We start from the raw sequence: 25,434 nt of genomic DNA, 5'->3' as shown, positions 1-25,434 counted from the left end.
CAAATAGCTGTGCGTTAGCTTCACCTTAGCATGTGTTCTTTGCAGGTGTTTGTTGAGGTTTGATTATGACTGATTTTAGTAAGTAACGAAGTAACGCGTGTCGGGGCAATGTTAGTAACTGTAGTGTGATTACTGAATTATAAAAGTAGCGCGTTACACTACTCCTACCGACAAAAGTAATATTATTACAGTAACGTGTTACACCCAACTCTGCATGGAACCGTATAATAAACGTATTATATTATTTGCAAGCTCTTGCGGGGCCACATTAAATGAAGTCGCGGGCCGGATTTGGCCCCCGGGCCTTGAGTTTGACACCCATGGTGTACAGTGTATAGTGTTTTATCAGATGAAGTCCTATTAACCTGTATAATCGATTTAATGGGAATTTAAATGAATAGACTTTGAATGAGTCTTATACATTGCCCAGATAACAGTTTAATTGAAATAATGTATAGAAAAATGTATGATTTATGAATATTGAAATACTTGGTAATGTATACATATAATATTCTTTAAAAACAGGCATATATTATTTTAGAAGCAGAAACTTAATTAGAATTAACCCTCATAAAGCTATTTTAACTCCAATAAGGGTTAAACGGAGGCAATAGAAGGCCTTTATCATTGATTTAATAAGTTTGCTATTATGGTCTTGTTTATAAGACTATACACCTCTAGTAACTTGTGCATAATGTATAGTTGTTGTGTGCACGATTGGTATAGCAAGAATGTACCTTGCCTAAAATGTCAGAGAGGAAAGCATCAAAAAAAGTACTGATGTTCAAATGTAAGATATGGCTTTTCTATGGTATATAGACTATATGAATTATTCCACATTGATGTCGATGAGGTTGATGATAAATTCAGACAGGGTTTCAGTTGATGGCTTTATTCCTGCTGGTGTAATTTATTTCTCAGTAGGCCTGACCTACACAGTTAACACACAACAGACATAAACAAGTAAGACAAACTAACAACGACATACATTTCTACATTAGACAACTCTGAGAATCATGTTGACAGAAAATATTGTTTGGTCATCATGTAGATCTCATAATGCCCATCAGATGTCACGTTACTCAAATGTTATATATTGAGACATAATTTCATATTCAAAGAAATGCAGATTAGAAAATACAATAGATATAAAAAGCAACCCGTCACTTAAAATAACCTTTTAACATTTTAATATTGCTTTTGAAAAGGTATAGCACACTAGTTAAAAGCACCATGTCCCATTAAATTAAAGTAGCCTATTTCTAATGCAAATACCCCGACTTTTTTAAAGTAATAGGCTACCCTTATTTGATGTTATTATTATTTTTTAAATACAACAAAGCATTTGATTTTACATTGATTTTCTCTCTTTGGTTACAGTATCATGTCTCTAATCATTAACCTGCTGTTGATAACCCTGGCCTCTGTCCGGAGTGACCTCCTGACCAGGGACGTGCGACATTTTGGGGGGCGGGTGCTCAAGTGATAAAAAGGGTACTTCCCATAATCATTTATAAAAAAAATAAAATAAAAAAAAGAGTAAAATATAGTTGCACATCTCTGACTTACCGAACAATTTATTTTAATACCCTCACACTCACGCAATTGTTTAATACTCAACAGAATTCTACAAAAATAATCAGCTAACACAGAGACAATGGTCTTCTTTAGTATTCACTAAGCACAAGAGCAGACAACAAACTAGTCAAATTAATAGTTATTAAATGAGCAGCCAACAATCAACATTATGAAGTTACTGTTTAAGGACATTACAGGCAAAAAGATTGTTTTTTCATGTATTTGTTATTTTGGTCTATTTTGCTTCCATGTTTTCTTTCACTAATGGAAATAAAACTTCCAAGAAACACATATAAATGGTGTTCGTTTTACTACCATGTCTGAATTCATTTATAGATTTAAAGCTAATCTGCATTTAAACATAACATTTCAGAGGAAAATACTGACTTGACGTAAGTAACTATCTGGGGAAGTTGTGAGGTGATGTGTGTTTTAGTTTTATCCTTTTCACCTGCAATGTCTTGGTAACTGTATGCAAATTAGCCCATTTTAATTAGGCCTATAGTTAACGCCTAATTTGCATATCATTGTGGCGATTGTGATGACGTTATTAGATACACATTTTACTGTATTCACTTTAAGTGTCTCCCCTTAAGTAGGGCTACAGTACATTAGCCTGTATGCCCATGATAAATTACCTTAGCTAAACCTTGAGCTAACTTAACCATTAGCTAGTAGCCTTAGTTAACTATAATTCATTTAATTTAAAACCTTTATTTATACAGATAAATCCCATTGAGATCATTGATCTCTTTTTCAAGGGAGACCTGCTCATAATTGTTATTGTCTCTTAGCTAATTAGCTGTAAACTCGAGGCACTGGAAGTTTAGTAATTTCACCTTCAAAATAATACAAGAAAAGCCGGCATAACATGGGACTGCAAAGTGGGAGGTGCTTACACCTGTCTGTCTGAAGTGACTGCCGATGAGCAGGAGACGTGGATGGAGACGTGGATGGAGCATCGGAACTTCACAGTCTAATCTCCCGACCTGATGTTTTTGTATTCAATCAATGTATTTTTGGAAAGGGAAACTGTGTGCAAACAGCAGTAGATATATATGCAAGGGCACTTTCTCTGGAGGAAGAAAAAGGGCAGGGGCTCAAGCCCACTTTGATGTCTATGTGTGCACGCCTGCTCCTGACCCAAAACGTGAGGCTGGACTGAGGCACGTGTATACTGGAAGCTAGACATGATGTAGGCCTATTATTATTACTGACAGCAATACACATATTTTGTATTGCCTTGAACAATAAGTTGTGTGACTATTTTACCTGAGAACATTACTAAATATCAGTTGGCCCCTAAATGGTCCCCCCTCCCTGTCTCTACTCTGCCACCAGTCTCCGCAGCCGCTGCACCACCTCCTCCCCGCTGGCCCACGGAACCGTGACCGCCTTGAAATCCCCGGGCATGGCCTCATGGGTCTCCGTTATCAGCCGGTGCATGGGGAAATCCCTCCGCGGGAAGGCCACGTCTCGGGGCCCGAGGGCGAGCGCCGGGCAGAAGTCGTTGGCTCCGTCACCCACGTAGAAGATCCTCTGGTACGGGCGGCCCCGCTCCTGCGTCCTGCGGGCCACATAGTCCCTGACCACCACTTGCTTGCACATGTTGTTAGGGCACCGCGCGCAGTCGTGCGAGTGGAAGGGCCGCATCACCAGCCGGCCGTCCTTGTTGAAGGTGGCCGGGTTGCTGAAGACCTGGTGAAAGATTTGGCGGGCCCCTGCGCGACGGAGCCAGGACTCTATGAAGAAGCTGTTGGCGTCAGACAACAGCACCACCTCAAAGTCCTGCGGGGGCCGGGTGCGGAGGAACTGGAGCAGGGTAAGCATGCCGGGGGAGGCTGGGATCTTCTCCATGATGCTGCGGATGTCGCTCTCGGTGACGCCCTGCTCCGCCAGGTAGGCCAGCACGCGCTGCATGTACTCGTTGTATCGGCCGGGTTGATAGGTGTCCTTCAGCCAGTCCGGCAGGTGCTGCCCCGGGGCGGCCTGCACCACCATGTCATCGCTGGTTTCATCCACGATGGTCTCATCAAAGTCAAAGAAGATGAGGAACCGCTTGTCGGAGGAGATGTTCGCCGTGTTGGAAGTCATGGTGATCTCTGAGCGCTTGGACCTGGATCCAGGGGGGTCCCCCTCGCCTGGAGGATGGGGTGGGACATAACAGCAGGTGAATATTGAGTCCCCCATGATTGACTCTATGCCACACCTTTAAGGACTACAGTTGAAATCAAATCTCCACTTCTGCTCTCGCACTCTCCAGCATCCCACGCAAGGCAGGCCATACGATGGAGGCTTTCTGGAAACACCAATGCATAAATAAACGAATAATTTTGGTTCGGGGAGTTTAATATTAATTTAAAACAATGAATTAGCATAATAATCTGAGTAGAAACAATTGTACGACCTAATAGAGAAAAGCAAAGCGAGTTCAAAGTCAAACCAACCAGCTCTTGGGTTTGAAGAATGGGAAGGACTTTATTAAACAACTGCAGCAAAAGGTAAACATTCTGGGGAAATGGGCTATGAATGATTAAATTCGAATCTGGGAAAACATGGGAAATATGCAGATCCTGCAAGCCAGCACACATATTTACAGGAACAGGCGGTGTGTGTGTGTGTGTGTGTGTGTGTGTGTGTGTGTGTGTGTGTGTGTGTGTGTGTGTGTGTGTGTGTGTGTGTGTGTGTGTGTGTGTGTACACTCCTACCTTCGACTGTTTGTAAAGTAAGTCCGGGATTTCGGCTGAACTCGTAATTCCTGATTCCGTTGTGTCTGTATGGAGGGGAAACAGTGAATGCTGGTATAGGCCTACATGGTGCAACAATATAATTGGTCCCAATGACCAACTGTATGATGAGTAGTGAATAATATATAAAGTACTCCTGTGCTTAATGTCCAAGTTGTGTATAGCCTGCAATAATGTCCACGAGAGAATAATATGCCTATTTCAACTAGGTCTATAGTTTAACGACACATTTACGAGACTCTCTCTTTTAAGTGAGCTATATAATGGATGCAAATGTATCTTAAAAGTAAAATTCTTCAAAAACGGAGGAAACCGGGTTATTTTTCAATCGACAGCACGATTAATTAATTATTCTCCAACACTAATAATGGGGTAAGTCTGCTTACGTTTATTTCTAATAAAATAACAAGAAGCAACAGCATAATGCCCGGCATGCAACAGATTAATACATCCTCGCAAAATGCATTACTGTGTCAGGAGCGGTGTTCCGATGATCCCCGGTGTCGGTCCGGTCTGGTCCGATCCACTCTCGGAGTGAGGCAGAGTTCCGCCTGTCGGCCGGTGGTACGTGCGCTTATATGTGACAGACAGGCACACCGCAGCCGCTGGGGACGTGACTGCGCCTTCAAGTCCGCCCATTTAATAGCAGCCTACTGAGCGCGTGCACGATACTTTCAAGAAGAGAGTGGGATAGCTATGGGAGGAAGGGAAAAAGACAGAGTGCAAATATTCAGTTTACTGAATATATCTGCAGAACTATTAATGATGTGTGTCTCAAGGCAGACTGCTAACTTTCAAATGCAGTTGCCTATTTACAAAAGGGGAGACCGTTGGAAGAATAAACACGACCAGGTCTAAGAAAACACAAAGTAAACATTCATTTTTTTGTATTTTTAGATGTTGTGTTTGGAGCCAGGTGTCATGGAAACATCTGAGAAACTGATTGGAATAAAATCAAAACGATGCAGAGAAACTAGTCCATGCATTTGTTACTTCAAGGCTGGATTATTGTAACTCTTTATTATCAGTGTACCAAGAAGTCAGTCAAGTCGCTTCAGCCGATTCAAAATGCTGCAGCTCGTGTACTAACCAGAGTTAGGAAAAGGGACCACATTACTCCTGTTCTGGCTGCCTTACACTGGCTCCCTATAGAACACAGGATAGAATTTAAAATTATTCTTCTCGCCTACAAAGCCCTTAATGGGCAGGCGCCATCTTACCTTAAAGAACTCATTATACCCTACTGTCCTACTAGGGCATTGCGTTCCAAGAATGCAGGGTTGTTGGTTGTTCTTAGAGTCTCTAAAAGTACAATGGGAGCCAGAGCCTTTTCTTATCAAGCTCCACCTTTGTGGAATCAGCTTCTAGTTTGTGTTCGGGCGGCAGACACCCTATCCGTTTTTAAGAGTGCGCTTAAGACCTTCCTTTTTGATAAAGCTTATAGTTAGGGCTGATTAGATTCAGCCCCTAGTTTTGCTGATATAGGCTTAGTTTGTCGGGGGACATCTTACTTCTTCCTTCTCTCTGTCTATACCTGTGTACTCTCATGTTCCGATTAACCCAGCTTCCCCACATGTCTTTCTTTTTGGTGTCTATATACGCCGGGATCCGGAGTCATGGATGATCCTGCGGTCCTGTGTCCTGGATCGCGAGCCCTGGATCTTGAGTCGTGGCTGTGGTCCTGGATCATCGGTCCTGGATGGATATCCTCGTGGATTCATCTTCCTATTATACACACATGCATTTCCAAACATTTGGACTACCTATGTTGCAAATGCATTATCTTTTCAATTTACACACGGCATCTATTGCACGTCTGTCCGTCCTGGGAGAGGGATCCCTCCTCTGTTGCTCTCCCTGAGGTTTCTCCCATGTTCCCCTTTAAACTGAGGGTTTTCTCCGGAAGTTTTTCCTTGTACGATGTGAGGGTCTAAGGACAGAGGGTGTCGTATTGTCATACTGATATTCTGTACAAACTGTGAAGTCCACTGAGACAAATGAAACATTTGTGATATTGGGCTATATAAATAAACATTGATTGATTGATTGATGGAAAACATTGTGCATGACGGTGAACCTAGGGCAGTGAAAGAAAAATATTGGAATAATCTCCAGTGTTCAGATGTCCTGATGCAATATATGTCTAAAGACTTCCTCCTTTGACATGAGGATCAGTATTTAGGTCCGGAAAAATGCCAGGACAAACGCTGATACCTCAGTTGTGAGAAAAGGTAATGAGGACGGAGCAGCATCACATCTGATAAACTGATTGGAATAAAATCAATTAGGTATATCCAAAGTAATCCATAATTGCAAATGTGGAACAAAATGGTGTCTTCATTTAGAGAAACATTAGCATCACAGCTGGGTTTTGTTAGACAAATCCTTGCAAATACAGTGTTAATGAACCGCACAGAAACTTTCAGAGCAACAAGCAAACGTCTGAAAGACACGGCGTGAAGCCCTCCTTTCCTTATCTGCCTGCTGACAGACTCAGCCTCCCTGCTCCTACACCACAAAGCGTAATGACTAACAGCTGGGGTGGCAGACTATTTTCAAACCCAAATGGGAATGGAGATGTACAGACAGTGTGTTATTATCTCCTCTGCTCATGAAGTGAGCCTCGGTACCTGACCACCCACTCACAATCAGTGAGTCGCACTTTTCTCTTCCCATCGGCCCGCTCAGCGCCATTAAGAGGATTATGTAACTCATTGGTAGATAGAGGGCACACTGCATTTGGGGAAGAACAAATGTCTTAATGTGGCCCTCTTTAGAGGTACACTGTTAATGGACTAACAAAGCTGCTTGAGTAACAATGGATTTCTAGGAAAGGAGAGGTAGTCTGTGAGATTATACCTCGAACAATCCTTTCTCTCTTGGGTTTGATATTAAACTGGTGAGAGTAGTTGATGAATCCTTCTTCAAAAGCATCTGCTCATCTAAAAAAGTATGATACAGGTTCAGATTCAAGACGGAAGCTTTAGTTTAATAAACTGCTTGTCTTATCAGCAAGGTCACTGCCTGCAAATACATACAACTTTGATGTGAAGACTGAAAGACAAGGCGAAGGGTCACCCCAAGAGGAAAAAAAGGAAGTGGTCACAAAGAAGAGGACCGAAAAACTTTTCCAGACAATTAAAAAGCTTTGATAATCAAAGGAATCAGCTACTGAACATTCAGTGTCATGTGCAGCCGGCAGACATCGTTCTGTTGCCGGCATCGCGCCAAGAACCAAGTGATGCTTAAGAACTGAAATAGCAGCCAAACAAACATTTGCTGTTGCAACATTAAAGCTTCATAGCAAAGCTACTTAGCCAACTATCAGGAACATGTTGTGCAGTCCTTATTTGCTACTTTTCATGTTTAATCAATTGTCCTTGTTTAGGTTCGCAGTAGACTCACAGCTTTTGAAGAGAAAAGGAGGCACACAGATATGTGATAATCATGGCTACTTGTTTTACTTCTCAAAGTTAGCAGTCAGTTAAATGTACATTATCAAAAAAGGCCCACTTCTTCACTTCTCCATCTCCAGATAACATACAAAAAAAGGACAAACAAGGACATTATAAAGCTGCACATTTGTACCATATACAATAATAAAATACGCAATGCTACATTAAGTGGTTAAAAATACAAAGGGGAAAAGTATATTGATTTTTTAAAAACATCTTTAAAGAATATACAATGTTATTTTTCTTAACTAGCCAAGAATTTTAGTAGAAAGTGCATTCTATATAACAAATAAAGGAGGAGGAGAATCTTTCAGCAAACTGAAAGACAAAACTGAACAACAAAAATATATAACAGAAGAATGTATTTCAGACACGGCTAGGAGGGGCTAGTGTAATGTCGCCAAAGCAGGACAAACCGCTTTCAATTTTAGAGGTCCATTTGGGAACAAGAGTGTCAAATAACAGGAAATGAAATGTCTGCGCATACTTAAAGACATGTCCTTCATTTGCAATGGTAACTTCTCACTAACCGCCTCCACGCAGGACTTTCCTCCATTCCTTGCCTAAAAACATCCACTCAAAATGATCACCTCCACCCTTTCTCATGCAGCCACAACTGCACTCGGTTCCACAATGCATTGTCAGCCCCTCCCTTCCCTGCGCCTCACCCACGCAGCAGTAAAGTGCAGAGAATACACACAAATGAAAAGACTTAAAAAAAGAAAAAGCTTCGTGCTGCATAAGTGCTCTAGCACAGCAGTGAACCCGAGGGGACATCGTGATAATATGCAAATAATGCAGCCGTATTCAGACCCACAGAAATGGCAGGATAATTGCAGGTCTCAAATCCAAAAATGGGACATTCCAAACTCCGGAGCATCACTGTACCGTTCGAGTGGTACAAAGAGGATTATGTTAAATGTACTGCTATTTTCCATCTCAGGCCATGTATTAGGGCAAACTGTTTAAAAGCAGCATTTGGTAGGAGAGCACTGGGGACAACCAGACAGGTAGAGACTACACACACACACACACACACACACACACACACACACACACACACATATCTGATAGGCGTCAGACTGGGTGAAGGGCTAACGACCACGCATCTCAAATTCATGCCAAATATTTCCAGCCATTTATGCTTATTTTTTTAAACATAACATTCTCACCATCGGCTATCACATGACTTAATGTATGCTGACTTGATCACATGAATGCTTATCTATACAAGAATTCAATAGAAACGGTATGAGCACTGCTGTTTATCCTGACATGTCCTATCATGTGCTAACAGCATGTACACTGCGGAACAGCCGATCGCTTCAAACTGAGCTAATTAGAAGAGATCATTAGAAAAACAAAAAAACAATATATCAATGACTTATCAGCCATCATTCTGAGTAGGCAACATGGATAATGTGTAAGAGGAAAATAACTTTACATTACAACACACCCCACACCAAACCGTGGATTATAGGCTGAGAGGAATATGAATAATTGCCTGTTAAGAACTGTGATGAAAAAAGGTCCCAGGTGTTTATACTGTTTGTGTGTCAAAAGACCTTTCACATGGTAACCCGTATCATTTCGACAGCAGCGGAGGGAAGTGGGGTAAATCCTGATGGGGCCACGTGTCTGGCCCCTCACAGTGGCAGTATTTGACAGTCATCCGTTATCTAAAAGCATCTGTTGACCAACAGAGCTCAGAGCTGAGGTTTCACTGAACACAGCAAGTTTATCAGTGACCAAACTATGGTCTTTGTGTTTTGGATGTGTGCTTGAGTAAGTGTGAGGGTGCGTGTCCTGCATAAATCGAGTTTCTCAATCACAAAATAACCAGTCAAACCTCATATGTTATATAAAAGCAGGGCTGACAAAATACATGGTTATTTTGTAATATGACACACTTCTAAATCAAACGGGAAAGCAAAATTAAGAAACATTGTGTATATAGGAATGGAAAGCACCATTTAACCATGATGTGAGTCTCAGTCTTAGTCAACATTTAACAAAAATCAAAACCTCTTTTCCACGGTCCACCACTTCTAACTGTAACCTATGGCACTGCGTGTTGCACTACTGCTGAGGCCCCTCTGACAGAAAGCCTTAGGACAGAGAGACTCGGGTAGAGCAACATTCAATCATTTATGTGGGGTGAGGCTCTCATTTAACGATGAGAACAGGTTTAGTATTGCTATGGGGAGGAAGGGCGCAGACAGTCAATGTGCGACTATAAGTCAACTTGACACAAAGAGAAAAGTTCGATGACACTGACCCTCGTTGATCCAGTAATACATACGTTGACCTCTATCAGCAGCTTCTGATAAAAAGGAGATACTTTACACCCATCGTGGTACAGATTAGAGAACTCGCACAGAAATCATAGATTTCCTAAAACATGTTCAAGAACAAGGTTCTGTTGTGAAATATTTGTCAGTTGACCTTTAAGTAGATGAGGTAATTCAATCAAACGTGGAGCGAGTGTGTGCATGTTTGAATATTGACTTATTTAAACCCGTTTGCGAGGAGCACCCTTTCATCAGGGGGCTAGCAACTGAGAGACTGAGGCAGGACGCAGAGAAGCGGAAGAACAAGGCGTGGTTTGGTGGGGGGCTGCAGAGCTGAAGCACAGTTCAGTGGTGCTGCGGGGCTCCAGGACCCTTGTCAGGGGGAGCCATGTGGTGCAGATAGCTGCTGTCTTCATGCCCACAGTGGTTCAAGGGCTCACTCTTGAAAAGGGCCGGGGGTGGGGGCAGGTGGGAGACTGGGGGCACGGCCAAATGGTGGTGGGGGTGAGGCGGGACATGTTGGGGTGTGTTTGAGAGGTGTTGCTGGGTTGTCGGAGGGTGAGGATGTTGGTGAGAGGGGTTTGAGTGGAGCTCTACGTGGGAGAACGTGTGTCCCAAAGGGCCTCGCGGAGGCATGGGTCCTCCTGTCGGGTTGAGGCCCAGGGGTGCTGAGGTGGTGGCCGGGGGGGCAGCCGAGGGACTGGGACCAGAGATGGAGGAAGAGAAGGTGTTGGTGAAGATGCGGACAGGCATGGGTGGGCCGCTGGTCTGCAGGACCACGGGGCTGGTGACCCGGAAACACTTCTCTTTGTGAGCTTTGAGCATGTTGGAGAAGCGGAAGCGCTGGCCACACACCTCGCAGGGGTACGGCTTCTCCCCCGTGTGGGTGCGGCGGTGGCGCTTCATGTTGGGCCGGCTGGTGAAGCTCTTCCCACAGATCTCACAAATGAAAGGCTTCTCTCCTGCACAGATTGAGAAGACAAAAGACAGATGTGTGAGAAAGACAGAGAGTAGGAATCGATTAACAGATTAGAACTACAAAGAGAAAAGAATGACACATCAGAGACAAACCGCTTTGTTATCAAATGCGATGGTTACCGAATAAAAAATGAATTAACTCACTCCAAAAAACAAAGTGATTATTTGTTGCCTTTAAATGTTTCTTTCTAAAAAGAGCGACAGTTTTCTTTAAAAATGGTTAATAACTTGGCATCTTGAATTGAGGGTCTTTGCCATCTACCCACCCACTCTGCAGGAAGCTATTACAATTCACACTTTGAGGAGCGTAGATGTTAAGTGGTTAACAGCAGCTATGTTGGATTGCTGTTGTCATTAACCTCCCTCCATACTGAATTTGCCTGCTACCACCCACACAGCCATCTATTAACAGGCTGCTGTAGGGCTCTCTAAAAGCCTTTTCTCTACTGGCACGAGTAAAGCTCCTCCAATCAAACTGAACATCAAAAGGTGACAGCTAATGTGCTAGTCTTCTGTAACTGCTAGATTATGCTCACAAGAAATCATGAAAAATCTGCGTGCAGCGAACCAAACTTTGGAAGTTTGTTTAACATGTGTGCCGCGTATTACAGGGCATGGCTGGGTGTGTCTCCTGCTGCAGGCTAAATTGGATGGTGGAGGCAGGGAGAGGAGAGGGCATCGTAATTACACCTCACAAATAGAACCGTGAGGGCCAATGCAGAGCAGTGAGTCCGCCCACGACAGGCATGGCTGAGGGGGGAAAAAACAGTGCAAGACAAACAGGCTGAACTGCTCAGTTTGGTCTTAGAAATTGCAGTGCAGAAAACCAGAGGGATGTAATACAGCATGTGTCTGGGTATTCATTATAAGCCCCAATATATGCAAGGCGGTTCTTTGATGTATAAAAAAATCCCTCTCATTACAAAAACTGGGCGAAGTCTCTCGGCTCTCACCGCTAAAATGTTCATCTTGGAAACATCCCATGTCTTTCCTTTTTTAGAAAGTGTATAGTAACTGACTGACTGTGTAAACCCAGAAACATTGTTGTTCTTTAGCAACCTTTTTTAAAATCTTTAAACAGTTTAGACTTTTAAATTGTCTGTATTTTGGATTTGAAAAAGTCATAATAGAAATGTAACCCCCGATAGAAGAATAAGTCATGCAAGTTTCAAAAGCTATGGAAACAACAGTTCATCTTTGCGTTCTATTGAATTAACTGTTGCACGCCTGTGTGCTATATTTAGATAGCGTCGATGCTGGGAAGGAGGGAAGACAAGTTGGGCGAGAGGTTGCCGTTTAACCAGTAGGTAATTCAAGCACTTTCCGTTTGAACGCTCCTTTTTTAGATTGGAAAGTTGGCTGCATAACTTTGAGTGTTTATAACATTACAAAAAAGTACATTTCCAATTGTGTAATGGTGACAGCCAGGGCTTGCTTATACAGGAGAATCAATCCTTGTAGTTTCTGGGTCATTGGAAACTAAACCCTCTGGAACAGTTACTTCTTAATTGGGGGTAATAGTAGCATAGGGTGTACAAAGGTTATGTTCATAGTTTAAAAAAAAGCCTTTTGCCTGGCTTTAAAACTCAAAGTAGGTTCCTGTCAAAACTCTGGTCAAGTTATCTCCCTTTAAAACAGTTCCTGGTGTGAAAAAGGGGCCACAAAAATGGACCCTATGATTACTGGCATAATGGTTCTGAGACGAGCGGTGTCCAATTTCTCACCTGTGTGTGTTTTCATGTGCTCATCAAAATACTGTTTCATGTTGAAGTCTTTGCCGCACCACTGGCACATGAACTGCTTGTGTCCGATGTGAATGCTCATGTGGGAGCGCAGCTGGTACTTGTACTGGAACCGCTCGTCACAGTTCTGCAGCAGAGACAACAGAAGCATTCAGATAACACCACGTCAGCGGACAGCAACACACTCAAAAACACTCACACATACCCGTAGACACATCAATAACTAACCTGAACTGGGTCAACACCCTTCACATAAACATCTTTCTACATTTTCTAACTTGTTGAGACCTTTTAGTCTGGTTAGAAAAGAAAGGAACACTTATAATCGGTCACACCAAAAACTAAAAATAGCTCAGCTATTGTTTATTCCAGGGGTCTGCCACCTTTAACTTTAACAAGAACAATTTCTTGTGTGCAGCCGCAAAACCTATTCGACAACAACGCTTACAAAGTTATATATATGATATAGTTGTATACATTGGAAAAAAATAGTTTGTTGCATTTATAAAAATTAAAGAATAACATAAAAGAAAACTGTTTCGTCATTAGTATTTCTGTTTTTGACATAGACAACAAAAGAAAACACTAAACTCTTTGGTAAATAAAAAAGACCTATTTGAATCCTTCCCATATGTGGAATATAAATCAAGTAAAAAGTAGCTGACAAACCTGCAGCCTTATAGGGTAAGAAGAGTAAACATACAAAATAGGCCTGTTTCAGATCTATTTTTGAAGTCCAAAAATAGATGCTCTGATATTGTAATTTGTTTCACTATTCAGTGTCACAGTATCACCTCGGACTAGCGGTGCAGCCTAACAGGGGTCAAGCAGCTCCCATATGGAACCCCAGCTGAAGACCATAATGAAGAATGGCCTATACATTTCATACAGCCTGATAAGTATGTTACAGCAGAAGATGATTTCTAACATTCAGTTACAGCAGCTCCACCCATACACACATGTTCCCTGTGTACTGTATGTTCAAGTGGTTAGACATTAAAGGCTTTGGGGGGGGGGGGTAAACCGGCCCCTGTAGACATCCTATGAAACCACGACTAATGACAGGAATAGGAAATCTACTGCCCTTGAGACTAGGGCTGTGCATCTTCACTGGTCTCATTCGATTCGATTACGATTATCCTGTCAACGATTCGATTCAATTCGATATCCCGATGCATCTCGATTCATACCAATGTGTTGCATCCTCAATTTTCTATATTACTGCACATGGCTTATTTTTCATCAATGCATACATGCAGTAAATACATATGAACTCTCTTTTTATTATTTAGAAAGTGCTTCAGAAATCAATAACATAAATGTCTTGACATTAATTTATAAACCAAAATAAATGAGTTGTATAGGTCTAGCCTCCTTATATCTGTGTGTGAAGTTGTTCCATCCTCAAAAAATAAATAAATAATGCTTCTGCAGTCTAGCTGCAGCTTCTAGCCACGGTCTTCTGTTAAAAAAGGACACTGAATGTCCTGAATGAGGCATCACACACATGACTTGAGTCTGAACACAGCAGACAACAGGAGTATTTACAATAGCATATACAAACAAAAATACTGCATGTGGGTGCACACTGGGTCTTACTGTTACATAAATCCCATGAATGTATGAGACTAAGTTAGCTTCATTATATCTCAATCAGTGATTAAGTGAATAATAAAGTTTCTATCGGGTCACTATCAGCCTGTCACTCATTATTTTCAGGGAGGGGGCGGGGTTTGGAGGAACAGAGGAGACGGTGATTGCGGAAGCTTTTTTCCTCCTGCCTTCACAAACTGTACACACGTATATATCGTCTGAAATTGCTAGAGGGCATTCATACTCTGCAATCCAAGACTTAATTAAATCCACCAAAAACCTGACATGATTGTAACGCGATTATTTTTGAAAAACATAAATCCCTGTGTCTCTGAGCCGCAGCGACACGGAGTGATTCAGAGCGGGTCCTTCTGCTGTTGGTTCTGGACTGGTGGTGTTGTGTTGTGTTGGTGGATAAAGCAGACTGCTCCGTGTTTGGTGTTGCTATGCCGCTGTGCCGCTGTCACGTATGTTCCCTGATCTCTGCGTCACCGACCGATTTGATATTAAAGTGACAGAAAAAAAACCGTTATAGTAAAGCCGCGGCCGGAAAATCAGGAAGCAACGTTATTACGCTATAATCGATTATCTTCCGTCACTGCATCGATACCGAATCGTCCACGTCCGCATCGCAATGCATCGTAGAAACGATTATTTTCAACACCCCTACTTGAGACACAATGTGACTAAATGCATCCATAAGAGAAATAGCTTCAAAACACAGAACACTTAGTTCCACATTTATCTTTTGCTCCAGTTAATTGGTGAACAAGGCATGTCATATTTGACTGGTTTAGTCGTCTCTGAATAAATTGAAATGATATAACTGTTGGGGAAATATTTTCCAAGGCCCATAACTTTGACCCAGTTTATCAGTTCAAACTGTCCTGACTGAGCACACGCACCTCGTAGCCTTGGCTGCTGTGCTCTCAGTGTTCTGTCTCCCTGTTCCTGCCTGTTGGCGTCAGCTGATAGAGGTGTTATGATTCTATCTTGTTATGCAGCATGTTGATGCTGCTCTCAGAACTAGTTAAATACATGGGTCTGGGGTAGAGTTCTTGAGAATTGACGTGGCAACTCTACCCCGTGCAGTCAGATCGTGGCTGCTGTGACTTGTGATGTGAATCCTCCGGCCGAAGCTCCAAATAAACCATCAGTGTTTGACATCAAAGCTCCTGCTCTTCCCGTGTCTCTTTTCCTGAGTCGGTGACTCCCACTCAGAGTTGGGTTACTGTAATAATATTACTTTTGTCGGTAACGGAGTAGTGTCACGCGCTACTTTTATAATTCAGTAATCACACTACAGTTACTAACATTGCCCGACACGCGTTACTTCGTTACTTACTAAAATCAGTCATAATCAAACCTCAACAAACACCTGCAAAGAACACATGCTAAGGTGAAGCTAACGCACAGCTATTTGTTGTTTGTTTATATCACGTAGTCTGTTCTTCTTCTCTGTTTTCCGGTTGTTGCCTGTTTTGAATTATGAATACACACTACCGCCACCTGCTGGTAAGGAGAGTTATTGCCACTCACGCAGGCGCAGTTCGTACGTGCTCGGCTGAAGTCTTTGCGGTGTCTGGTTCCAGTGCAACACATGGAGAACACGCAGGAGAACACGCCGACGCAACAGCGTGAGCAGAGATAGACTGCGCAAAATATACAGATAGCAGGAGACAGAGGACAGCCACGGTCAGATAGGAAAACATTCAGGATATGGATCAGTCTTATGCGACAATGGAAACTGAACTAAAGAGAACATTTGAAACTTTAGCAGTCTGCATGATCTGCCTGCAGGGAGGGGCGGGCCGGCCCTGCGAGTAAAGTAACGAGTAAAGTAACGAGTTACTTTATGTAGAGAGTAACGAAGTAGTGTAATATATTACTTTTTTTTTTAGTAACGACCCCATCTCTGCTCCCACTGCATTGCTACACAGAAGTTTCCCTTACAATAACCATCCGATGAAAGTTCAAATGACTTGCTCTGAAAGACACAACTTGATGTCATTTAGGTCTGTCTGTGTTAATGAAAAGCAGCACTTAATGCATACCAGCAGTGAACTTTATACAGGTTCCGATATTTGTTCAAGCAGGAGACTGAATTGCGACATGATTGCGAGGAAGAACATTTATTATTAAACTGTGGAATTTAGGCTGCTTTAGAAAAAGCGTATTGTCTGCTTTTACATTTTGAAGGTAAACATGTATCTTCTGTCATGTGAATGACAGTTCAACTGGAAACACATATTTCAACAGCATGTGAAAGGATGACAGAAAGATTTGACAAGACAAGCAAGCCCCGTTGGGCTCCAAGAGCACATTTTTGAAGAAAGAAAACATGTTATTGATCACGAGGGACAATTTGCATACATATATTTTGTCTGCCTTAGGTTTAATAGATACGATCAGGGTAAGCTCATCACAAATGGTTACTCTGACAAGATGAATTGCAAGTAGATCTGATTCACGTTAATAAAGGATGTCTGAATAGGGCCACATGTTTCTTACCTCACAACGGAAGGGCTTTTCTCCAGAATGCTGGAGTGAGTGAACTTTTAAAGACATGCTGCGTTTGAACGACTTCCCACACGTCTCACAGGTGAATGGCATGTCCTTAGTGTGAGCTGGGATCGGAGAAGAGATGGATGAAAACGGGGAAGAGACGAAAAGAATACTGAGACAAGTGCAAACCACTGATCAGGTAATATATCAACATTTTCAATTTGAAAGCCTCGATGAATAAAGAACACTTCTACATTATTTAATTAAAGAAAGTGTATCTGATGATTTTAAATAAGAAATGTTACATACATTTGAATGCTGTGGTTCAAACCAACTGAACAGAGTCCCCTGGTGGCTCACACCTCCCTAGCAGGCCATATAATGGGGGTGCAGCACAATAGGGACTGAATAAAGGCCCTTACTTACCAACCATGTGCTTACGGACGTGAGCCATAGTGTAGAACTTCTTCTCACAGATCTCACAGGAGAACTTTTTTTCTGCATAGCCGTGCACAATCTTTATGTGCTCATGCAGTGACCACAGCTTCTTAAAAGACTTGTTGCAGGAGACACACTAAAAAGACACAATAAAGTAGAAAAAACATCAAGATTTGCTTGCTGATAAACATCATGAGCACCAAAACCTGCAGCTGTCAAGTGTTCTTATTGGCCCAAACTGTTTCATGATACTCTAGCTCCCTCTGCTGGGGAAAGCACCGCAGTCTTATGTTCTGAAAACCCTCTAAAGCAGGGGTGTCAAACTCAATTTCATCGTGGGCCACATTTGAATGATGGTTGCTCTCAAAGGGCCGGTGGTAACTTTAAGACTATATAAATATACATAGATAAATATATATAAAATAATGTATTATTTTACAATATTTCCTCTGCATTGGATTATTATCAGATAGTTATAGTTATTAATTAACTACGTCTGAAAGCAGAAGTCTAGGGCAAATAATTGCAAGTTTCTTCAGTGCGCAACTCAAAAAATGAGATGCATTGTGGGGCATTTAGTTTATGGGCAACGTGATCCTGTAAAGCCACACGTAACCTTATAATAAACGTAGTATACTCTTTGCAAGCTCTTGTGGGCCACATCAAATTAAGTGGCAGGCCGGATTTGGCCCCCGGGCCTTGAGTTTGACACCCCTGCTCTAAAGAGATGAAATAGCTTAGATGTTATTCGGGAAGAAAATCAAAGGTTAATGGGTTTCATTAGTGATTATGCGGCTTGTAGATGACGTCATTCCGGATTCAATTGTATAAACTAAAACTTTGAACTATTCTCTCCACTTAGACATTTTCTGTTCTGTGAAACTGATTTACTATGGTTGTGACAAGACACAATAATTGCTTTATTACGTATAAAACTATTCTGAATCTGTATCAGCTCTGAACATTTGCATTTATCTCCTTTTAAAACTTCCTCAATTCTTGGTTATCTGGTCTTACATAAAGACTGACAGACATTGCTCTTCAGGCCATGCCTCGGCTTTGGCTCTGTGTTACAGGCAGTCACTTTTCCAACTGCAAGGCCCACTGCAGAGAAACATCCCCACGACCATAGAAACACACCAACACCAAGAGCTAAATGTTTGTCTCATCATATCAACAAGACCCACACTATCTCTCAAATACCTTCTGGCAAAACACTTGCAAAGTTATCATGTGAGCTTTCCCCCCTTCCTCTCCTTTCTGCTACATCCCATAAAACAGTTGTGTGTGCGCCGTCTCATCTCATTCATGGACCCTGGAGCTCTGTTGGCCGCCTCACCAGCACCTCTATTACAGACGTTACGTTTTTTAAGTCAGCCTGTTCCAAGACAGATTTATACTGTGCCAGGATTTTAACGCATTTTAAAAATAAGTTAATATATTTAGATACAGATGTATTGAACATTTTGATGGACACTGTCTTATTGTCATATTTGCCTAATAAAGAAAGTTGAAGAGTGTTGACTCCTAGACAGGAAAAGCACATACATTTATTTTTTGCAATAATAAATGCTAGTATTTTCACACCATTAAGTTAAATGAATTATAAGAAAACTTGTACATTCCCATCTTGACATGGTTTAAAAAGAAGAAGTGTTCCAAACTAACTTCAGGTGCAAATTAATTTAAGCAAAACAGGGAGCTAAATTAGGCTACTCACAATAACCACGAGTCCCTTGGGGGTTAACATGCTGAATCACCTAAAACCATATTGAACCCTCTTTAAACACTTCAATGACAGCATATGACAATCATTACTATATGTAATGTTTTCTTTACTTCCCACACACACACCACAATCTCAATATTACTTTTTTTTTTTAAAAAGTATAACAGGAAATACAACAATTGCATTTTCAAATGTTAACTGTAGTGTGCAGAAAAGGGCCATCAAAGCATCCAAAATAAATCTAAAAAGTCAAATTGTTCCGCGCAACTGCTAAATGTATATTATAGGTACATGAAGATGATTTCAAGAGAACACGGTGAACCCTGGATATGCACTTTTCCATCATTCTAAATAAAATATGAATTTGAAAAAAGAAGGCAGAGATATATACATACATAATATTAAAAGGAGGAAGTTTGCTTTACCTGGATGTTCTTCTCACAGTCGGTTTGCTGGTGTAAGGCCAGCTCACTCTCCAGGACAAACTTTTTGCCACATTTGTCACAAATCTGCATTCGCCTGTGAGTGACATTCATGTGCTTCTCCAGGTACCAGCGTGTGTTAAACACTCGAGGGCACTTTTCACACGCCAGCATCTCCTTCTCCTGCACTTCAGCTTTCCCTCCCGTTGCCGTGGAACCTGCAGACGACGGGGCCGATCTTGCTGACCTGCGCTTGCTCTTCGGAGAATCCAGGTGCTTCCGCCGGCCCCTGGTGGTCATCCCAGCGGTGGTCATGCTCAGAGCCGTTCTCAGGCTTTTCCTCCGTGGCTGGCTTGGAGCTCCCGTGCCGCTGGAACCACGACGGGCCCGCTTTGCCCTCGTTCTTCTACTCTCAATCTCATGTTCCTCATCGTCTTCCTCCTCTTCTTCATTGAGGCTGTCCTCCTCCTCCTCTTCCTCATCGTCGTCTTCATCGTCGCTGCCGACTCTCTCAGAGACGTCTTCGGTGGTTGCAGTTTTGTTGTCTCCCTTGGATACATGAAGTGTCTGGTTGTTCAGGTTTACCTCGACAATGATCTGCTCCCGCTTGAAGCCCTCATCTTCCCCCTCCTCCTCCTCCTCCTCCTCTTCCTCCTCCTCCTCTTCCCCCTCCTCTTCCTCCTCCTCCTCATCATCATCTTCAGTGTCGTCAGAGGGGACGTCGTTGCCAGCATGGGATCCCGCCTCCTGCCCTCCTCCTGCCTCTCTGAAATACTGCGGTGAGGTTACATGAGTGGGCAACTGACCAATGTTCTGATCTGCTATTGATGCCTTGGCTGCCATTTTATTGTCCACTAACACAGAATATGGCTTACCTCCGACCTCTTTCTTATAAAGCTTGCCTGTCAGGTCCAGATCTTGGGTAGAGGAGTGAAAATAGGACTGGGACACCGGCGCCCTGCGTCCTTCCTCCTGTGACATCCCGCCAAAGATAGGTACAGAAAGCTCTTCCTTGAGGCTGTTGCAGGATTTCATGAAGAGGAATTGGGATTGGTGGGAGCACAGAGCAATGGAAAAGGTCGACTAGCCTACTTTAAAAAGGAGGGGCAGGGGACGCCACACCAATCCCCCACCCTCCTACGACTGAAGAAACAGGAAGGAGGGGATGAGGCGACAAACAGTTAACCTGATTCAAAAAGAGCATCCATGTTGTTTAAGGTAGGAAATGCAGTCGGAGAGACATACAATCTGTTCTAAGTTTTGTTCCATATGCCTAGAAATCAAACTGCAAAATCAATCTGTGTCTTTGATGCTGAACATTTGAAGGTAAATTCCTCTTGTTAGTATGTAAGACGAAGGCAGATCATAGATTCAGTTTCTCAGAAGGTTGCTGCCCTGCAGGGTGCCAGAGTCTTCAGGCTGCAGAGCAGGTAAGTATGAGCTGGATGCCCGCCATGGCACTGCTGTTAGGACTTCTCTGTATTGCTTGAAGAGCCATTCACGGTGCGTTACCTATGAGATAAGACAGAGGAAACATAGATCGATTAAGAAAAATAGTGCTTTCCATTCTTTTGTGTCTGTGAACTGAAACTACAGCCACATTATCAAATAAACACTAAGTTCCACATTTGCCCACAAATGTTTCAGTTTTGTGTGTAGGAGTCAAAACCACAGCCATCAGAAATGAATGTGAGTGGATTTAAATAACAGAGTAATCTCAACACTTTCCTACTAAATAAAATGCAGAAATGGTTTCCTTCTAGAGTTAAAAACAATAATACATAAATAATGTAAAACCTTTTTGATTTAAATAGGATGAGTGCAATACAAACAAATAGAGACTTTGCAAATAATAACACTATTCAAAATGTTCATACAACTTCAGCAATGACCTTGTCTCATTTGTTGCATTTTGTCAGATGCAAAAAAAAAGAAAAACCCAAATCAGTCGTCCACTACGACACAGATTCATTCACTGTACTACAATCTGGTTCTTATACTAGGCCTTAATAAGTTGTCCCTTTCAAAATGTTACTTGATGATAGGTATGTTTCATATCCCCCTAATTTACATATATTATCTGAGCGTTTCGCAAAGACATTTATTTTTTTGATTGTTCAATTTTTCTAAGCATTACAATACACACGCACATGAACACACCGCCCATAGACTGTTAGAGAGCATAGTGTAACCGCAGCTCAGGAGCTTGTGTTGCAGATCACAGACGTACAACCACAGGAAACTGTATTTCAACTTTTCAATGAAGTGTAAGCAGCACTGCACTTTGGAGCCTGCATTATAATGACTTTGTTTATGCAGGTTAAAGATGAAAAACACAGTATTAAATCAAAACATTTGTGCTTTTATGACATGGTGCTTTGGGGTATGTTTTTAAGTTATGCATACATCTAAGATGATGTGAAACTGACTGCCGGTTGGTTGACCTGAAACAAACTTACACCCTACTCGTCACCAGAGTGGTTTGTTCACTAAAAAACCTCCCTGAGCAAGAGAGAAAAATAATGTCATTTCTTCATCCTCCCTCCGTGTAATCCCAAACATGTTATGTTATATTCCCTTTTAAAACAGTCCTCTGTCTACAAAGAAACCATAAATAGCCATAAGGGGACTTTCTTAATGAAAGATCCCCCAAACCGATTCATAAAGATGACTTTTAGTCAGTTTTAGCCGTCAATTTACAGTCACAGTGCAGAGAATAAGCAAGAGGGAACTATAAGGGATCAAAAGTGACATAATGAGTGTAGAGCTGAAATATGCAACGACAGCTAAGATTTAAGCTTCATCATTTGGACAGCTATGATCACAATTTGCAAAAAGCATCTTTTGTTTTTCTGGAGCAACATTTGTCACCTAGAAAGTGTTCATTTGTGGTGCCTTACTTTTACTACATCCACCAATACCACGTTATTACTGAGGTTTAAATACCAACACATATTTGGCTCTTTGTACTCAATCTGAACTTAAAATGTGGGTCAAATTCCTTATCAGTTTATTGTTATAATCTCTGGAAAACCCTGAACTGAATCTCCTGTTTCTCGTGTCACTTCCCTCATCTCACTAGACTGGAAAGAAATGCAAGGTAGGATAAAGTCAAGCATAAATACATCTAAATGATGTTTACATACAGTATATGTGAATATATGTTCCACCACTTCGGCAAGTATAAGGCCATTCTTGTAGAATATCCGCACATACAGACACACCTGTCTTCCTGTGCATGCTGACTCTGATCCTTTCTGAGAATTGGGCAGGAGCTCAGAGAACATTAAGACCACAAGGGGAGGGCGAGCTCTGCACTGACAGAGCAACTCAACTCACATGGCTGTCTTAGACACAAAGCACATTATCCTGCGCCTGGATGACAGAGGAATATCAATTGCATGAGAACCCGTTGCCTGAACCCGACTTAACGTGCAGCTTGTCACTTTCTCTTTTAATTTGAGTTTTTGAATGAAAACGACAGCTCACTTAAGGATTGTATTTAATATGCCACACACAATAAAAGTATCAAAAGTTCAAAATTCTCTGCTTAAAACGGTCCCAAGAGAACCGCACTATTGCAAATAAACAAACACACAGTGTGGTTATGTAACGGATATGGAGTAAAAACCCTTCCACCAGCTTATCATTTTCAATGATGAGTCATTTTGAAGTTTCACTCGCAGCGAAATAATGCAGTCCTTTGATGTGGGAATCAGGTAGAGTGCAGACTTCTCAATATCACTGGTAATTAGTCAACAAAATCACCTTGTCAGATCAGAAGGTTAAACCTATAGCAATGATGATTATTTGTGACTGCCTTTATGAAGTTTGGACAGCTTTCAAAGAAGAACTTTGCACCCAATTGCAAAAAAGAGAAACGTTTATAAATAACTGTCTCTCCGACAGCCAATTTAAATAATCCAAAGCATAACTAATGCTCAGCAAATCCTGCCCATAAATCAAAGTTTATTCAACAATAACCAATTTATAGCTTTCCTCAATCATGCTTCGGAGACATGAGGAAACCAAAACTAATTTAATATAGGGTAAGCCATAAAGCCAGTCATATGCAGGATAGATGCGTCTGTGGCTTACGATTTGAATGACACATGATGGGAGCTTTACTGAAAAAGGCACTGTATAACATTTTAACCAACAGAATTAAACAGTGCTCACTAATGCTTGGCTTGTGACAGTAAAGCAGTTGAGACCTCTGAAGTCTTCGAAATGTGTCACATTGACCTCCTATTATGCAGCATTGCTCCTCAAATCCATGCTCCCACTAAAGTCTAGACTTTAATGAGCTTTCCCGTTCGCAGCTTGAGGAGGACCAGTGAAGGTTCACATTCCTCACTCTGTCCAAACTCATAAGACCTTAACCAGCTCACTGTGTGGTGCACTGCAGGGGTGCTCCATGCCTCTGTAAGTATTTGGCCCTGAAGCCCATAATCAGTTCATAGAGCAGTACCAAGTGTTTTTGTCCTGGTATAACTCAGTGGTATCAAAGTAAAAGTGATGTTGTATTATCTTAGGCCAAGCTATCCCTTTCCAAGTTCTTTATTTTCATCACTGCCCAGAGTCAGGCCTGACAGCAGTCCACTGATATCCACAACTTTGATGTCCCTGTTATAAATAGAGGAAAGATAACATGGATTCAATGTGGCTCTTTTGATTAAAATGTGTTTTTGTCTGTTAACATGAGACATGAATGAAATGCAAACGGGTGGATAAGGTAAAACAAGCTTACTATTTCTGGCGAACAAGGTTACTAAAAACTGCGAAAAACTACATACATTTGGCAAGTATGACGTAATATAGTGCAGCAACTACTTTCTGGTTTTATAGCTGAATCTTGCTGAGGGAAATATTTTAAGCTACAAGCCTAGGTGCTAACGTGCGTACGAAGCAAAGAAAGGGTTAAATCAAAAGGCAACACTATACACCGAACAGCAGTAACATTGTGCAGGCCTGGGCAACTTAGGCTACTTAGCTAGCTAGCAATACTCCATAGGTACTAACCTGCACACACATGAAAAGCTAACTTGGCTACATTAGCTCAAGGTGCAGCCATTAGACATTATAGTGCAGGGAAAGGTTACTTCACCTCAACAAGAATCATGTTAATATGCACAAGCTGTACCATCTTATGGCTAGTATTTGCTAACATGCATTAGCTAACAACAGAAACAAGACTTTCACTTTTTTTACCCCAAACCGCCCAGATTTTGGCTAGTTAGCTAAGAGCTAGCAATAACGTCAGATATTTAGCATTAACGTTACACTTAATTTCGCTGCTGCACTTTGAAGGGGAAAGTATGACAGCTATCGGACCCATATGAAGCTGGATAAAGAAGCGATGTCATGCTTTGTTATCAATTAATCTGTATTGTCGTGCAAGATGAAAAGCAACGCTTTGCTGACAAAACCCGGGCTGCTGTACGCTTCTGACAAACCCACTCAACTCGACACTGTCACCAAGTCAGTGCTAGCCGAGCTGACCGACATTTCTAACCGTAGCTGCGTCCACCAGCGAACTACGTATGTTTTCTCCTAGCAGCTGCCATGCTTGTCATACATGTAAGTGCATACAATTAAGTTATATTGAAACATTTTGTTGTCGGTTTGCTGGCTTACCTCCGTCGAGAGCGACCTCTCTCTTGCGTTCGTGCAATCAGAGTTGCACAGATTCAGGTTTGCACGCGCACTTCTCTCGCTCACTCTCTCTACATTTGCGGATGTGCATTAAGAGAAGCCAATAATCTAATCCTTCTGCAAATGTTTAAATTATCTGTTGATGTGCACGCTGCGGAGCGGAGGTACCTGCTTACCGGTGTCTTTAGTCCCGCTACGTGGCCCGGCCAAGCTCTCGCGCGTACCACCGCCGTCCCGCGCTCATCCCAGGCATCCAGGCCGCTGTCTGGGCAGGCGCGCGGCAGCGTGTCTGGGTCTCCCC

General features: G+C 42.1%; 2 protein-coding genes across 4 annotated transcripts; both read right to left on the bottom strand.

Annotated features, from left to right (window-relative positions):
- Positions 1–876: 876 nt before the first annotated feature.
- LOC117450602 (probable phosphatase phospho1) lies at positions 877–4,817 on the bottom strand. 2 transcript variants are annotated; one of them, XM_034088451.1, is made up of 3 exons: positions 4,795–4,817; positions 4,287–4,351; positions 877–3,877 (listed from the first exon to the last, which is right to left on the bottom strand). In XM_034088451.1, exon 3 carries the CDS (start codon positions 3,766–3,768, stop codon positions 2,905–2,907), a length of 864 nt encoding a protein of 287 aa, XP_033944342.1. In that variant the 5' UTR covers positions 3,769–3,877; positions 4,287–4,351; positions 4,795–4,817; the 3' UTR covers positions 877–2,904. The 2 variants fall into 2 exon arrangements, with proteins under 2 accessions (XP_033944342.1, XP_071060277.1); XM_071204176.1 differs by lacking the exon at positions 4,795–4,817 and having other exon boundaries at positions 877–3,719; positions 4,287–4,345.
- A 2,945-nt stretch (positions 4,818–7,762) lies between these two features.
- Positions 7,763–25,397, bottom strand: znf652 (zinc finger protein 652). 2 transcript variants are annotated; one of them, XM_034089142.2, is made up of 6 exons: positions 25,310–25,397; positions 19,482–20,990; positions 17,316–17,463; positions 16,896–17,011; positions 12,774–12,918; positions 7,763–11,033 (listed from the first exon to the last, which is right to left on the bottom strand). In XM_034089142.2, exons 2-6 carry the CDS (start codon positions 20,511–20,513, stop codon positions 10,417–10,419), a joined length of 2,058 nt encoding a protein of 685 aa, XP_033945033.1. In that variant the 5' UTR covers positions 20,514–20,990; positions 25,310–25,397; the 3' UTR covers positions 7,763–10,416. The 2 variants fall into 2 exon arrangements, with proteins under 2 accessions (XP_033945033.1, XP_033945032.1); XM_034089141.2 differs by having other exon boundaries at positions 25,116–25,371.
- Positions 25,398–25,434: the final 37 nt, after the last annotated feature.

Source organism: Pseudochaenichthys georgianus, chromosome 8, assembly GCF_902827115.2.
Source record: "Pseudochaenichthys georgianus chromosome 8, fPseGeo1.2, whole genome shotgun sequence".
NCBI classification, from domain to species: Eukaryota; Metazoa; Chordata; class Actinopteri; order Perciformes; family Channichthyidae; genus Pseudochaenichthys; species Pseudochaenichthys georgianus.
This window is presented reverse-complemented; position numbering and strand designations above follow the sequence as displayed.